The following is a 16,771-nucleotide window of genomic DNA, read 5'->3' as shown; positions in this document are numbered from 1 at the left end:
TAAGTGGGACCACAAATGTAAAAACGATTGATTCTTTTGTCCTCTTCCTCATAAGGCTTATAGGAAATCTTGCATGCTGGCAAGAGAGTTAAGGTGCAGCTTCTTGATGCAGTCTTCTGGCCCCAAAATGGGTTCAGAAAAAAATATTTGGCTCCCATTCTTCTTCTAGAACTAATATAATGTAGGAGCTGCAGTATGTACATTTTTCTGAGGAAACACCATTTGAAAGATTTAGGAAGAGAGCCAGAACCAAAGTGAACCCTATAAACTGAGGAACACTGGGAAATTTGGGGGACAGGTGGCTCAAGGTGTGTTCCAAAAGGGAATGATTCAAAGCACATGGGCTATGCCCTTTACTACGGTCATGGAGGTGGCCATTACAGACAGGTGCAAAAATTAACACACCAAAGACAAATGAATTTCCAAGAGAGAAAAGCTGAGCTAGATTCCAGCAGAATCCCAGGGCACAGTCCCCAAGAAGATTCTAGTACCTTCTCAGTGATATGGCAGGAGGCCCTGGTGCCTAAAACACAGTTCAAAGATGCAAGAATGTCTGGGCAGCAACAGGCATCCATCCCGGTCTCCAAGCAGGAGGCAGTAAACATGGTCCCAAGCCTTACAGTCATCTTGCAGGGCTGTCAGCTTGGCTCGGTGGGAAAGAGAGTAGGAGGTGTCACGTCCCTCCCTTTGAAAGCCCTGCAGATACCCAGCGATGCTGATGAGATAGATCACTTCTGAGCAGTACCTAAATGGTAAGTTCTCCACTTTCCTGACTCCAGAAGTTGACTTCACAGATTTCTTCATTCTCTCCCGGATGACCTTCATGTGTTCCTCAGCAGCATTTACAATAGGCAGTTCCATCCATGGGCTGGAGATACTCTTTTATGCATACACCTGCATGTTGCTGCGTGCTGGCTCAGACATGTGTGTTCCGGGTCCCCGCTGACCTCTGCTGGCACCCCCGGGAGTAGGGCTGGTGGTCACATCTGACCAGTCAGAAGCAGAGTGGGGTGAAGAACTTGACCACTGGTCAGGAGACTCTGGGGATGGTGTCAGGTAGGGATGCTCGCCCTGGAGCGGACCGCTGTGGCTAGGTGTTCGCTCGGCAGCATTCGAAGAAGCATAACTATGCTGAGAAGGGGGTGTAGGATACTTGCCCACTGAGGTGGGAAAAGAATGATAGGCTGGAAGGATGGTCTGTGACACCTGCCCATCTTGCTGAGACATCATGGCCGTGGGAAAAGCCATGCTGGGCAAACGAGCCATTTCTGGAATCTGGTACATGGTGGGAAGGGGGCCTGAAACAGTGGGAGGGCAGTTGGACTGAGGCTGGGGTGTTCCAGCTGGTTGGGCAATACTGCCTTTGGGGATTAGCTGGAAAGTCACAATGGGGGGCAAGGGCTCTCGTTGATTTGGAATATGCTTCCCTTCAGGTGGCCTGCTTTGGGGCGCTATGGCAGGGTGAGTGCCCTCAGTAGGAGCCAAGACCATGCTAAACATCTCATTGTATTGTGACTCATTCATCTCCAAGTGATTCATCCAGTCTGTCGGAACAGTGACCGGATGGAGTCTCCCCAAGCTTCCCACACCGCTGCCGCCTGGAGGAACGATATGGTGATGGGATAGCAACTGGCTCACTGATGGAAGCACAGTACTGGCTCCATGAGCCAAAGGTTGCATCTCATGAAGGTTAGAGAAAGACAGAGCATGCTGAGTATGCACTTGGGCGGGAGGGGCGGCAGTCGCCATCATAGGGGTGGGTGAAGCCTGTAAGATTCCAGGCGATGTAATCATGGGGGAAGAGGTGGTGTCGGAAACATAGGTATGAGGGGACTCTAAGGAATCCACAGGGGATAAAGTCACTGAACTCTCAGACAGCTGGCCCTTGTCGCTCAGAGACTTTTTCCTTCGGCCACCTTTGACATCTTTGGCCTCCTTGGCAAGGTTAGGGAGGCTAGTGGGCATGGCACTCTTGGCATTGGGTCTCCTTGGCTTCTTGCCCAGTGGGGTATGCTTCAGACTGAGGAAAGATCTGTTGGGCCCACAGATGACTGGAGAGAGGGCAGAAGTCAGCACACTGCCTGGCGGGCTAGGTGTCACATTATACTCATCCAAGAGACGCACAATATCATGGTGCATGCGGTCCCGAGCCACATCCCGGGGAAGGCGATCCATGTGGTCTGTGATGTCTCGATTTGCAAAGTGGTCCAACAGGATTTTGGCTGCTTCATAGCTCCCTTCCCGGGCAGCAAGAAATAGAGGTGTCTCTTCCTGGAGAAAAGAATCATAGAACAAGAGTAATGACACTCAGGAATAGAGCAGTTTTTCAACCTCTTTGATATCATCTTCCCCAAAGACAATTTTCCTAATAGTCTATCTGTGCCAGGAACATTCAAAATGTGTGAAATGAAAGCATGCCCTGCACCAAGGGTTTTGCTTAAATTAGCAATACATTGATCAAATAAGGTTATGATGAGGAAAAAGATTTAAAAAAGAAGTAAGGTAGAAAAGGAAGCAGGATAAAGCATCTGTAGAATGGAAAAAAAATTAGGGGATAGATAAAGAGGAAAGCATGTACAAGAAAGAACTAAAGGATAAAAGAAACTACACATGAGAAGATGAATCAGGGAGAGGAGACAACAGCAAATCTTGAGGGGAAAAAAATCAGACAGGGAAACATGAACAGAAAACATAAATAATATGGAAAAGCAATAAGGAGGACAAAAAGGAGAAAATTGAGAGTATGAAGAGAATGGGAAGGGGAGCAGGAGAAAGAGAAATGTCAAAGAAGCCACCGCCAAGACATTTATAGGCCAGGCTGGTCTAGACTGAACTGAGTCGGCAGAGGGCTCAGTCAGTATTTCTCTGTGCTCTTTGGATGTAGTCCTGTTCCTCCTGCTTCAGTTATCTTCACTGATCGCAGAGGAACCAAGGGCACGCACTGTTTCTGCTTCTCAGCTCAGAGCCAGACTGTACCTTATTGTCTTGCATGTCCCGGTTGGCCCCATTTTTCAACAGCAAAAGGGTTGCTTCCACATTATTGACAGCTGCTGCCCAGTGAAGAGCAGATTTTCCTGTAGGAGAAAACATTTTCCTTAGGCAACTGAAACAGACAGAAGGACACTTTCCGAGAAGAAGACATCACGAGTGGTCCGAGGAACTGTGGAACTTCCCAGAAAGCCACTTTCTATAGGAACCCAAGAGAAAAATCCTAAGTAGTAGCTTCTTTGTCCGTTTTCTCAAAAACAAAGCACAATTCCAGGAAGAGCTGCCTAGTCTATGGAGACCCCTAGGTAAAGGCATGATTTTTCAGTGGTATCAATCTTTCTCCTGTATAATCAATCTATCCTCTCATACCCTGAATAGTAACCTATTTTCTTCTTTCATTCCCAGATGTATATTTAGGGTTCTCACTCCTTCCTCTAGTGAACTGATCTCTGAGACATCCTCAAATGAAGAGCGGGATTCATGGGAATCTACAGCAAGTGTTTCAAATTCTTCCTTTGATATGATATACACGAGTCATCAGTAAAAGTCCTTTCCCATCTCTGCTTACAGATCGTTCATAAATTCAGCCTGAACTAAATATATTGAAAGGAAGACTGAATGAATACGTGAATCCTCGGTGTGTCTGGATCCATGAAGGCTCCCAAAGGACCCTGTAATACTGTTTAGAGGCATGTTCTGCAAATAAGAAGCCACATCCTGACTCTAGTGCCTACCATGGTCATCCACTGCATTAACATCTGCTTGGCAGTTGATCAGTTCTGCTACCATTCCCTCTACAGCCAGGCGAGCAGCCAAGATCAGGGGCGTGGTGCCATCATTCATCCTGGCATCAAGGTCAGTTACTCGGTTACGAATCAGAATCTAGGAGGAATGAAGTACAGTCATGGGATAAAATGAAAATTACAAAACAGAGAGAAGAAATAAGAACATTTAAACTAAGATCACATTCTAAGATCTTAGGAAAGGACTGTCTTACTGTCTCCTTGCTTAATATTTCACCATGTTTGATCAATAACTTGAATGAATAAATGCACAAAAATAAACTAGATGCGTGTTCATATAATGTTGCATATAAAGTGAAGTACTTACACTTTATATAGAAGGGTGTGAGGGATCATACTAGCCTTAAATACAGTATGAAGCTCAGTTTATTTAGGATACTTCTAGTTTCTCACCAGGGTATAATGAAAGATTCAAGGGATACACTAGGAACTTGTGTTAAGATCATTACAGAGAAAATAGAGCTATAGAACAGCAGTTAAGGCACTTGGCCTTACAAGCGCCCAACCAGAATCCTAGATGGTCCCCCAAGCACTGGCACAAGTAATTCTTGAGTGCAGAACCAGGAGAAACCCTTGAGCATAGCTGGATGTGATCCACAAAACAAAAATAAAATAATCATTAAGAAGCAGCTGCAAGCTGGTATGTTCAGGTAAATCTAGAGTCGACAGTACTACAAGACTTTATAAGAGATGCACTCCTATCTAATCTGCTCATTCGAAGAGGAGTTTTGTCTCATCAAAAACAAAGATGAATGGGGCCGGAGAGATAGTATGGAGGTAAGGCGCTTGCCTTGCATGTGGAAGGACGGTGGTTCAAATCAAATCCTGGCATCCCATATGGTCCCCCAAGCCTGCCAGGAACAATTTCTGAACGTGGAGCCAGGAGTAACCCCTGAGTGTTGCCGGATGTGACACCCCCCCCAAAATAAGGATGATTAAAAATGAGAAATCCACTTCCTCTGTTGGTGGCTCTATTGCTATCAAACTGTATATCCTAAGGTCTGTTTACCTGCCTCCATGTCCTGTTTTCTCCTGGAACAGTTATACCTCACTGTCTCTAAGATGTAAGAAATAAAAATGCAGTAGGACTTTAAGTCTTAACAAAGACAGAACTTTACAGATCCATATTGAACTGACTCTTCTCCTGGCCTTTACCTGGAAGACCCCTTGGGCATCAGCAGCCACTGCAGCATGAAGAGGGCAGCGGCCCATGTTGTCCTGGGCATTGGCATCTGCTCCTGCATCAAGGAGGCGTTTGGCAGCATCTGCTCTGGAGTAACGAGCTGCAAGATGCAGGGCCATCTCACCGGTCCGGTCTGTCTGGGCCTGGAGACTGGCCCCCTGGTAGACCAGGTCTGTGATGATGTTGGCTGAAGAATCCTCTGCATCTTCATCTTCATCGCTCAGATCTGAGCTGCCACCTCGTAGGGAAGCCAGCATCAGTGGGGTGCATCCATCTATAGAAAAGGAAAATTCCGAAAATGTCAAGGAAGAAACGACACTTATGCTTGATACACCTTCATGTGGAGATCATTCAATGACAGCAAAATTGTCCTTATGCTGGAAAATAAAATCCTAAACTCCTTTGACTACTGGCAAATCATTTTACTTCTTTTCTTCTGGTAATTTTCTTTCTGTAAAGACTAATGGCAAAGTCTATGTAAGCTGGGGGTTCTCCCATAAATTGTGGAGTTTTTTGGTTGGTTTTGGGCCACATCTGGTGATGCATAGGAGGTATTCCTGGTCCTGCAATCATGAATCTCTCCTGTTGAACTGGGAAGCAATATGTATTACCGGAGATCAAACCTAGGTTGACAAGCACCATTTTATCCACTGTACAATTGCTCCAGTCCTCTCCCGTAAGCTAAAAAGAATTTTTTTCTCCAAGTTTCTCAGTGCTACAGTGTTTTTAAATGGACACTTTAAAATATTTAATACTAGTAAAACGGGGAGAGAATTAAAAATATTTAATACTAGTAAAAGAGTATGCCTTAATATATGAACTAATTATCTATCCCTTTGTTAGGGCATATTATTTTTCTATCCAATTACAAACTAGTTACACCATCAGCCTCCTTGTTCTCAGCATGTTCTATGTGCAAAGAAGAGAAATTATTTTTTTTAAATTAAGGGTGCATATCTGCTTTTCTAATATACTTATTTCATTAAGAAGTCTCAGAATTTGGGCCCAGAGAGATAGCACAGCGGCGTTTGCCTTGCAAGCAGCCGATCCAGAATCAAAGGTGGTTGGTTCAAATCCCAGTGTCCCATATGGTCCCCCATGCCTGCTAGGAGCTATTTCTGAGCAGACAGCCAGGAGTAACCCCTGAGCACTGCCAGGTGTGGCCCAAAAAAAAAACAAAAATAAAAAAAAAAAAAAGAAGTCTCAGAATTTATGAATTTGGCAAGAAGCATATAACCAAATAGGAGAGACACAAGGCAGAACCAAGGCTAGCAGAAAAGAGAAAGTCTTGGGTAATGACCTGGGCCACGGACATTCACGTCGAGTACATCCACCTCCTGCTCTGCCTGTGGAGGAGTGAGAGCCAGTGACGGCGTCCTACGGATATCTGCAGCTTCCAGGTGTTGCTGGGTCCAGGGCCGTCGATCAATGGTGTCATCTTCTTCTGTGAGTAAAGCTTCATCTTCAGCCTGCAAGAGGAAGATACTCCATCTGTCAAACAGTCTCACCACTAAAAACCATAGACAGGCTGGCTGGTCCAGAATCTTGCACCTCCCACCCGATTCTCTCCTTTGATTCCAGTCTCCAGGAGCACACTGGCTGTTGTGATTCATTCTTGATAATTTTTTCTATATCATCTCTGAAACTTTCCCAGGACCAGGACCCCAAATTCTAGGCTTTGGTGTCAGGGCGATAACAGAGAAGTAAGACATATGCAAAGCATATGACTAACTTTGATTTGACCCCCATCAGTACATGGTTCCCTGAACATCTGTTGGGAATATCACTTATGGCAGAGCTGAGGGGCTATGGAACCATAGATTCTGTGTAGTACCAACTCTTCGGGTGCCTTCACTGAACCACTGGCTTGGCTGGCCACAAATCACCAAGAGTGATCTTTGGGCCACCCAAATACTGCTTGAGAAGCCCCCCTCCAAAGTAAGAGAAATTCTAAACTGAAGCAATAATAAATTTCCCGTAAATACTTAACTAATATACTACCTCTAGATACCTAAGCACTGTTTTCTTGCTTCCCCTTTTCCACCCATACTGTCCCTCCACCTATGGTGTCTCCCAAATATTAGACAAACTTCTGACCACCCTTCCAATAGAAATTAGGCCTTAAATCTTCATTGGCCTTATAAAACTGCACACCATTTACCTCTCTTAACTTATTATGTGTTAAGCGCTCACATGACATTTTCTACTACTAGACATAAAATTCATAAGAACAGGGAGCATATCTAGTTCAAGGTTGTGGTCTGCACTTAACCAGTAACTAGTGCACAGTAAGTTCTCAGGAAATATTTACTAAATTGTGATTTTATTAAGCACTTAATTGGAGAATCTGAACTTGTAATATTTAATTATGCTTTTCATGTATAACTATACTTAATATTAATTTACTTAATTATGCTTTTCATGACTCATACCCATCACCAGAAAGCCTGATTCCCTCCACCAGTGTCCCGAGGACTCCCTTCAAATCTCTTCCCACTCCCTGTAAGCTTAGTTCTGTGGCCAAAATTTTGAAAAAATAATTATTTCAACTCAAAAAGCATGCTTTTTTTGAATATTTGGTATATGATAGAAAATAGGTAGGTACACTGTAATTATTTCTTTTTTTAATCTTTGCAACCATTCACTGAGAAATAATACGCTATCTTAAAAATAAATATAATCATGAAGAAAGAGGTTGCATAACTTGCCAGCAGAAAGTGGCAGGATTTTGAATTTAAATCCAGCTCTGGTTATAATCAAAGCAATGTTGTTAACAACCATACTCTGCTGAGTGGTGATGTTTCCTAGCACTCATTTCCTCAAACTGATGTAGAATATGATGAATACAGGTCCATCAAGTCATAAGTTGATCTCAATAGATGGCTTCCCATTTTCATAGCAGCCTCAGCCTATCTACCTTTAACGTTACTCTCTATGGTTTTGACTTATTGGCCTCAAGATGCAGAAACCCCAAATTTGATGTGCTTCTACTATTTAATTCCATCTTTCATTCTAGAAGGTAAAGTGTCCAGAAAGCATAAGAGACAGATGTAGCTGTGAAGGAGATTATTATCTACATAAATCAGTTTCTTTGTAGATTACCATTAGTATGTATGTAATATGTATGAAAGCAAGAATACCTCTTAATTTTCTTGTCTTTCTTTTTTTTTCCTTTTTGGGCCATACCCTGCGATGCTTAGGGGTTACTCCTGGCTATGCAGAAATTGTTCCTGGATTGGGGGACCATATTGGGGGACCATATGGGATGCCGGGGGATGGAAACCAGATCCGTCCTAGATCCTTGTGCATGGCAAACGCCCTATCGCTGTGCTATTGCTCTGAGCCCTTAATTTTATTCTTATTTATAGAGTTATCAGTGAAAAGCATACATAGGTAACCCAAGACTACCAATGACCTAAAGCTTCTTGCTTTTCATGACAAGTTGGTAGATAAGAGTCATTGCTTGGACAACATAATAAAGCCCATTCCCCTAAACCCCCTCTTTCTCCCTTTCAGGACACACAAGATACAAAACACCAACTGAAGTGTAACAAGGGAACAACCAATAGAGGTGGGTTCTGCATGGCCAACTTACCTTGGCTTTCTTTGGTTGAGGCCCTTCATCATCAATCCAATGTTCACTTGTTCCAGAACTGATTAAATTAGCTTCTGAGACTTGTACTGAGAGATTTCTGATATGAGGTTGTGCAAGAGGGGAGAAAAGGATACATTAACCCATTAATACAGTGGTTTGCATACTTATTTCACCTTGGCACAAACTTATGACTACACTCAGGCTTTCTGGGGACTTGACTGCATAATAATAGAAATGCTGTCTAGTTCAACCTTTATGGAAAGCGATATGGAGATTCCTCCAAAAACTGGAAATCGAGCTCCCATACGATCCAGCTATACCACTCCTAGGAATATACCCTAGGAACACAAAAATACAATACAAAAACCCCTTCCTTACACCTATATTCATTGCAGCACTATTTACCATAGCAAGACTCTGGAAACAACCAAGATGCCCTTCAACAGACGAATGGCTAAAGAAACTGTGGTACATATACACAATGGAATATTATGCAGCTGTCAGGAGAGATGAAGTCATGAAATTTTCCTATACATGGATGTACATGGAATCTATTATGCTGAGTGAAATAAGTCAGAGAGAGAGAGAAAAACGCAGAATGGTCTCACTCATCTATGGGTTTTAAGAAAAATGAAAGACACCCTTGTAATAATAATTTTCAGACACAAAAGAGAAAAGAGCTGGAAGTTCCAGCTCACCTCAGGAAGCTCACCACAAATAGTGATGAGTTTAGTTAGGGAAATAACTACATTTTGAACTGTCCTAATAACAAGAATGTATGAGGAAAATGGAGAGCCTGTCTAGAGTACAGGCGGGGGTCGGGTGGGGAGGAGGGAGACTTGGGACATTGGTGATGGGAATGTTGCACTGGTGATGGGTGGTGTTCTTTATATGACTGAAACCCAAACACAATCATGTATGTAATTAAGGTGTTTAAATAAATTAAAAAAAAAAAAGAAAACATCTGTGGCCAATTGCCTGAATAAACATCCTTTACTTTGGAACCCATCAGAACTCAAAAAAAAGAAGGGTGTTTCAGCACAAATGTTGAGACAGTAGGTATGGGATAGAGATTTCTTGGCCCTGATGGTTATTCCATAGTTGGTTTCAAAGTAGACATTTAGAACCATTGCCAATGTGTCATAAACAGAGTTCAGAACTTAAACTAGGTTTTAGGGGGCCAGAGCAGGTAGCACAGCAGGTAGGATATTTGTCTTGCATGTGGCTGACCCAGGTTTGATCCCTATCCAGGATGCCAGGAGTAAATTCTGAGCACAGACCCAGAAGAAACCTCTGAACACTGCTGAGTGTGACCAGAAAACAAAAAAAACAAACAAAAGAAGTTAGGTTTTTGGGATACAATAGGTATCCCAATATGCTTTGCACATGGCTGACCCAGTTTGATCCCCAGCTTCCCACATGGCCTCCTGAATTCTGCCAGGATTAAATCTTGGGTACAGACCCTTAAGTAATCTCTGAGCATTGCCAGGTATGGCCCCAAAATCACAAAAAAATATTTTAAATTAGGTTTTGACAAAACAAACCATGCTTGCTATTTCCACTACCAACAGTAGTTAGATGGCCAATTCTCTTACTTCAGCCCCACAGCATCCTGCCCAACAGGCTCACGGCGCTTGTGATTGCTGGAGTCTCGACGAAGGGTGAAACCTTCGGGCAGCCAGAGGGAGCCATGCTTCCGCTTCCGCTTTGCTATGATCACTCCCAGCAGGATGATAAATAGTATAATAACAATAGCAACAGCAAACAGGTAGAGAAACTGAGGGTTCTTTGGAGACAAGGATTCACCTAGAAGGGCAGAAAGAGGCAAACTGCTGAGTGAAAACATCCAGCACCCAATTTCAGCACTTGGTCCATGTAGAGGTCACTGTGATCTCACCAGTCTTGAAAATGACAGAGGGGTACACTACAAGTGTGCCCTCTCTTCTAATAGCCCCAAGGGACATCCTTTCCCTCCCTGCCATCCTCACCCCTTATTGCCAGTATTACTTACTGGCGACAGATATGAGAGGATATGACAGGGTCCCCTGGATGGCGTGAGAAGCCAAAAGAGCTGCTGCTGCATCTGTGTTCTTGAAGCACTGTTCGGAGTCTTGCACACATTGTCGATTGTCGATTTCCAGATATACCTGAGAGCTGTGGGATGCCAAAACAGAGGGAAGGGAATGGTGAGTAAAACCAAAGGGTGTGCGGCAGTGAAGAAGATTTGGATGGCTCTCAGGAGTCTGTCTGCCTTCACCCCAACTCACAGCTTGAGACACCATGCCCAGAATGGCCTCAGGAATTAAGAGGCTAGTACTTTAGACCTTCAGCACAAATTCCCACTGTCTTTCCTTGAAAGGTGATTGTGGACTTTGGACAGGCAACACAAGACAAGGTTATGAATGACAGCACAGCCGAAGACTATTGTACTTGTCAAAGAGGCTGACAATAAATAAAGGGCCTTTGAAAGGAGACACAAATCAATACAAATGAACATTCACTACTAAAGGGATCTGGGACAACTTTGGCAAAAACCTGTGGCCTGGATTCTAGGATCTGAGGTCTCCTGATTATCTTTCTCCTTTCACTCATTTCACAAGTAGTGAAAGAATAGGTTTGGTCTATGAGAGAACCACTTGGGGCTTCTCTCCATCAACATCTCAATATGATATATTTGAGCTTTAAGAAATTCAGAAATCTGGGGCCGGGCGGTGGCGCTGGAGGTAAGGTGCCTGCCTTGCCTGCGCTAACCTAGGACGAACCGCAGTTCGATCCCCCGGCGTCCCATATGGTCCCCCAAGAAGCCAGGAGCAACTTCTGAGCGCAGAGCCAGGAGTAACCCCTGAGCCTCACAGGGTGTGGCCCAAAAACCAAAAAAAAAAAAAAAAGAAATTCAGAAATCTGGGGCTGAAGAGATAGCACAGCAGTAGGGCATTTGCCTTGCACGTGGCTGACTTGGAACAAATCTGAGTTCAATCCCCAGCATCATATGGTCCCCCAAGCCTGCCAGGCGTGAATTCTGAGTGCAGAGGCAGGAGTAACCCCTGAGGGCGGCAGGGTATGGTCCCCAAACAAAACGAACATAAACACAAACAAAAGTTCAGAAATCGATACTTACGCAACCACCTCTTCCTGTTCCGGTTCACTGGGAAGGGACCTGCGGGCCATCTTGCGCTTATTGAAGGCAGCAGATTTTTCATAAATGGGATACACCATGATGTCCCCTTGAGAGTCCCGCTTAAAGCGCAGGTTGGTATGAAGCAGGGTGCCCAGCTCCCTCAAGAAGCTGCGAGCATCCTGTAGCAGCTGTTCAGGAGGCATCAACACCACAACCACCAGGGTGCCCTCGGCCAGGTTCTCTGGCCGGTCGGCAGCACAGTCCAGCCCATCCCAGCCACACTCCTCACTGTTGCATCCCTGGTCACAATGGTTGTCTTTGAAGTGGTCTGCACAGTATTTGTCATACCTAGAGGGGGAGCGGAGAATGGAGAAAACAGAAAAGAGGACCAAAGCTTTATTCAGTTGGCCATTCAAAACTGATGTGCATTTTTCTACTCTAGGCCTGGGTGTTGCTTCCCTGGAGTCGGTCCCCCATCTCTGACTTCTTAGCGGAAAAACTAAGAAAGAGCTCTAGGCCAGATACCCAGGGTGGACCCTCAGCCAACTTGTGTTTTGCTGAGTCGTGTTTGTGAACAAAGTTGCAAACAAACCTGAAGCAAAAATCAACCACTTCTAGTTTTTCTTTACTTTGCCTCAGGTGAGGGAATGATGGAGTTTTAGAAACTCGAAACTGGAAGCAAATACCCAAATCATCATGAATCACCGTACAATGGGCCATGATGAGGATTCTGGTTCATTTTCTACCTAGATTTAATCTCAGCCATAGAAAGGGGAAGTTAAGACAAGGAGGAATGAATCCCAGGCAGGATGCAAATTTGAACTCTTTTCTATATTAAGAAAAGGAAGTAGGGCCCCAAACCTAAATGATACAAAGACTGTTGCAAAAATACAAAAATGATACAAAGACTACTCCTATGACTGTTCTGTCACACAATGACAAGAATGGCTCATATAGTGACTAAAAGTATGGAATGTGCTTTGCAAGTGCTCGAACCCCCCAAGTCCTATCTGTGAAAGATTATTCACAGTACCTGGGCCTCAGAAGGGCAGCTGGAAATGAATGGGGGTTATATACAATGTTGGTGGTTAAAAAGAAAGAGACCACGACAGCCCCTCTAACTGAAATAATGGCCACCAGAGGAGCGATGTGGTGGAACTGGACTCATGCTTCCCGGTTGCATAAAAGTATGAAAACCCAGTCGAGGAAGAGGAATGGGGCAAACAGAGAGAGGTACAGACCTTTCCATCCATCTGCAGGCAGGTTATGTGAGAGGCTGCCTGAGGGTGGGTAACATCACTTCCGAAAGTTATTTCCCCAAGGTGGCCGTGAGAGCAGCAGGTGAGAAGGCAGAGAGAGGCAGAGAGAGGGTGCATAAGACAGTGGGCAATCCTGGACCTCTGTGGTACAGGGTGGCGTGCGGCGGGACAAGGCTGATGCCAGGGAGAAGAGGGCCTTGTTGGCACATGTCTGGAAAGCAGAAGCAGCTTGGGCTGAAGCACCAGAGGTATTAGGAGAAGAAGGAGAAACCGAGGCATGTTAGTGACAGTCGCCCTCCACTCCTTGGCAACCCCGGAGCCCTTACTTGCATGTCTTGCTGCTGCCCTGGCATTCAAAGTTGTCAAAGAGGCATTCGGCCGTGTTGCACTGCTCGTCACACTTGTTATTGATGTAGTCCCAGCAGCGGAGGGGAGAGGAGCAGTTGGCCCACGGGTTCTCCATGGTGAGGGAACAGTCACCCCCGTCCCACTGGCACGCGTGGCTGTTGCAGGGCTCGTCGCAAACACCATCTCTCGCTTTGTCAGCACAATACTGGCTCAGGCAGGTGGTAGGGCCGGTGTTGGTGTTGTTGGGGGCAGCATAGTGTTCACAGTGGCTGCCCCTGAATGCCGGTGGGCACTGGCAAGAGTAATAGGGAGGGTGGCGCTGAGGGCTGCAGCTACCCCCATTCTGGCAGGGGCTACTAGCACAGCCCGATTCGCAGTCCTGGGGATTGGGGCAGAAGCAGCGGGGTCCTGCTGCTGTGTAGACACACTGTTCCCCTCTTCTGCACTTCACTTGTCCACATCTGCTCTGGCATCTTGCCCCTGAGAATCCCTGCAGAAATCAGCAAAGAAAGAAGAAGCTCAGCAATTCAACTTTGTAGGGCCAGCCCCACTTTCTTTCCCAAGCCCCGCTGCCATGTTTCTAGGGAGATAAAGACTGAATAAATACTGGGCTCCCTTGGCATCCCGGATTTCGTCTCATGTCAACAGAAAGGTTAGGACTGGGCTTTCTGTGGAAGGAATGTCAAATGAAGTCCACGAGTCATGGTGGGTTAAGACTTAGTTGAAATCTTATTTACAACACCTTCTTTAACTGTCATCAGAGCACTCACATTTATGGTTCTCCAGAAGGAAGAAATGGGAGTGGTACAAAGACTCTACAATAAATGGCTAAACCAGGATTCCTCTAGGCTAAGGGGCAGTTTGCTTCTTGATGGTTCCCTGAAAAGGAATATAAAACAGGATTTCTAGGCAACTTTGCCCCAACCTGGGCATTAAGTCCACCCTGTTGTATGGGAATTTGACGCCAGACCATAAAGTCCAATTTCCAGAAAACATCTCACACTTCTCGTAGATTCCTCTTGGCATTTCTGAAGACCAAGGAAGATCGGGGAGTCCACTAGATCTGGGATTATTTGTAACAGCTTGCAAAGGAAAACCTAATTGTTTTCCTTTTAAGGAATGAAAAATTGGGAAAATTCGGTAAGTTCTTCCCAGAGTTTGAAAACAAAACAAAAAAAAAAGCAAATCCTATCTTAGCTTTGTTACAGACTTTGTTATAGGACTTTTTTTGTAAATGGGTAATATATGACTTACTGGAGCACAACGACAAATAAAACCATCTGGCATGTTACTGGCTACAGCACAAGTCCCTCCATTCAGGCAAGGCTTCTGGGGACACACGTCGATGAAAGTTTCACAGTGGCGACCTCAAAACAAAACATGGAAAGGATGTTAGATGACCTATACAACTGCAGATGCAAGGTCGTGAGCCTGAGTGATAATCAAATGATTAGAAATGAAGCAAAGAGATGAAAGTTCCATCTAAGCCTTGCAGAAAATAAGAAAGAACCTTCAAAGAATCTCAGCATGGCTAACCTAACATTGGCTTAGGCTAGATCTCTCATCAGTTTTAACTGTACAATAATCAATGACATTGGCATACATGTCCAAAGAGACTCACAAAATAGGATAGACACCAAACATTAACCTCATTTACACACATACCCACTCACACATATACACATCTGAGACTTACTGAAGGTATTCTCATTTTGTTAATACAAATGAAAGGCTAAGTCCAACAGTTTAGGTCATTTTGATTTGGGGGGGGGGGGGGGCGCGGGGCATGGCCAGCTACACTCAGGTCTTATTCCTGGCTCTATACACAGGACCATATGAGATGCCAGGGCTGATCCCAGGCCAACCACATGCAAGGCAAGCAACTTATTCATTGTAACAGCACTGTGGCCTCCACTTCAGTGTATATTGTTAACATTTTTTGCTTTATATGAGAGGCCATAACAAATTCTAAATTCATGTGTTTAGGGAGAAATGTTCATAGTAAATTTCTCTTCAATCATTTAATAGACTTTGTGTAACCTAACTGAAAATAGATATTGATTTTCTCAGTGAATTTTCTCTAGATACATTTCTGAAACAGGTGTCTGAAATCCTCCGCTGCATGCAAAATGAGCTAAGCAACTGAAAACCAGGAAGGCAAAGGCAAGGCCTTCTGACAAGTAATAGGAGATGGACCACATTTAGCTACTGTCATTTGAAAAGGACAAAGCGGCTTTGAAAAAGAAACTACTGGTTGTCGTTTTCAACAACCACAGCATTATGAAAACTTACAGATGTCTGTCTCTTGAACTCAGTGTTATGGTGGAAATCTGTGATATGGATTCGATTTCATACCGATTTATAGCATGCACTTGAGACTTTGATTGTGGGTGGGAAGTATGTACTTAGGAAGAACTTCTCAGCTCAAAGCTAAGAAACTGCTGGTTTTAGGAAACTCCTCGTAACCATATCGATAAAATGCCACAAAGTGCATACATTTTGCTTAAGCATAAAGCAAAATAATGATGAGTTTGCAGTAATGCTTTAAAAAATAGGTTCTTGACCTCTGAATTTAGTCTAAGGTTTCAGGTGCTTTTCTAGCCTAGACCTACCAGACTGATGAACTAGTGTATAAAGACCTCTTTGTTCTTCTGATAGAAGATTGTCTCAGTGCACTCGATTAAGTGGGCTCCCCTTATAACAATAGCATCACCCACTAAGCAAGAGGAGCCATTCATCTCAGTGTCTGTATGCAAAAATCGCTGATCGTAATCAATAAGATCAAATGATTTTCTTTAGCCACAAGGTGTGGAACATGAATAAAACCCTTTCCTGGCTGTGGAACAACCTTCAGTCAAGATGATCTTCAGCCCTTTCTACGCTTTCTTCCCTCTTTCTTTGCTAAGGGTTATTGTTGTTTCTAGATATATCTGAGACAAAGAAAGAAACAGGAAACAACCTTGCATTTAGTTTCCTAAGCACATAAAGGCTAACTGGGAACTGTAGAGATTTATACTTTTACTGTCTGCTTCTCAGGATCTATTTGACATCTAGGCAGTTTCTATATTGAAAATCCCCTTCGTCTTTATAAAAGTTCAATGTTCTTGAAGGAAACATAACTTTAAAATTCAAAATTGGGCTCAGAATAGGAGAGTCCATCTTCCCAAATTACCACTTAACATTCCCAGGATCACACTCTCCTTGTAATAAAAATTACTGCTGCACAAGATTCAAATTGACCTAAAAAAAATGCAAGGTGGATATCTAAAAGGTGATACTGCCATATTTAGAGAAAAAAACTAATCTATCTCCTAAAGCCACCAAACTTCCCTTTTCCTGAAGTAACTAATCTGTGTCAATTCTAAAGGTCTAACCCTGAGACAATTTGATTATCTTATCTGATATAGAATGGAAAAAGAGAAGCTGTAAAAAGACTGGTACCATGGGCTAGTCTCAGCTGTTATGTAACTTTAAAGT

At 44.0% G+C, this 16,771-nt stretch overlaps 1 protein-coding gene across 1 annotated transcript in view; it reads right to left on the bottom strand.

Moving 5' to 3' along the window:
* Positions 1-229: 229 nt before the first annotated feature.
* Positions 230-16,771, bottom strand: part of NOTCH2 (notch receptor 2) — a 166,006-nt gene continuing 149,464 nt past the window's right edge. Inside the window, exons 24-34 of the mRNA XM_049765971.1 lie at positions 14,549-14,661; positions 13,273-13,784; positions 11,688-12,035; positions 10,581-10,723; positions 10,165-10,375; positions 8,570-8,666; positions 6,275-6,443; positions 4,947-5,248; positions 3,723-3,870; positions 2,977-3,074; positions 230-2,271 (exon numbers count right to left, since the gene is read on the bottom strand). Coding sequence (XP_049621928.1) covers positions 883-2,271; positions 2,977-3,074; positions 3,723-3,870; positions 4,947-5,248; positions 6,275-6,443; positions 8,570-8,666; positions 10,165-10,375; positions 10,581-10,723; positions 11,688-12,035; positions 13,273-13,784; positions 14,549-14,661 — 3,530 coding nt within the window. The 3' untranslated portion in view covers positions 230-882. The remainder of the gene's footprint in view (positions 2,272-2,976; positions 3,075-3,722; positions 3,871-4,946; positions 5,249-6,274; positions 6,444-8,569; positions 8,667-10,164; positions 10,376-10,580; positions 10,724-11,687; positions 12,036-13,272; positions 13,785-14,548; positions 14,662-16,771) is intronic.

The sequence above is a fragment of the Suncus etruscus genome, chromosome 19 (genome assembly GCF_024139225.1).
Source record: "Suncus etruscus isolate mSunEtr1 chromosome 19, mSunEtr1.pri.cur, whole genome shotgun sequence".
Classification (NCBI taxonomy): domain Eukaryota; kingdom Metazoa; phylum Chordata; class Mammalia; order Eulipotyphla; family Soricidae; genus Suncus; species Suncus etruscus.
Note: the sequence above shows the minus strand (reverse complement) of the source record. Positions and strands in the feature narration are given on the sequence as shown.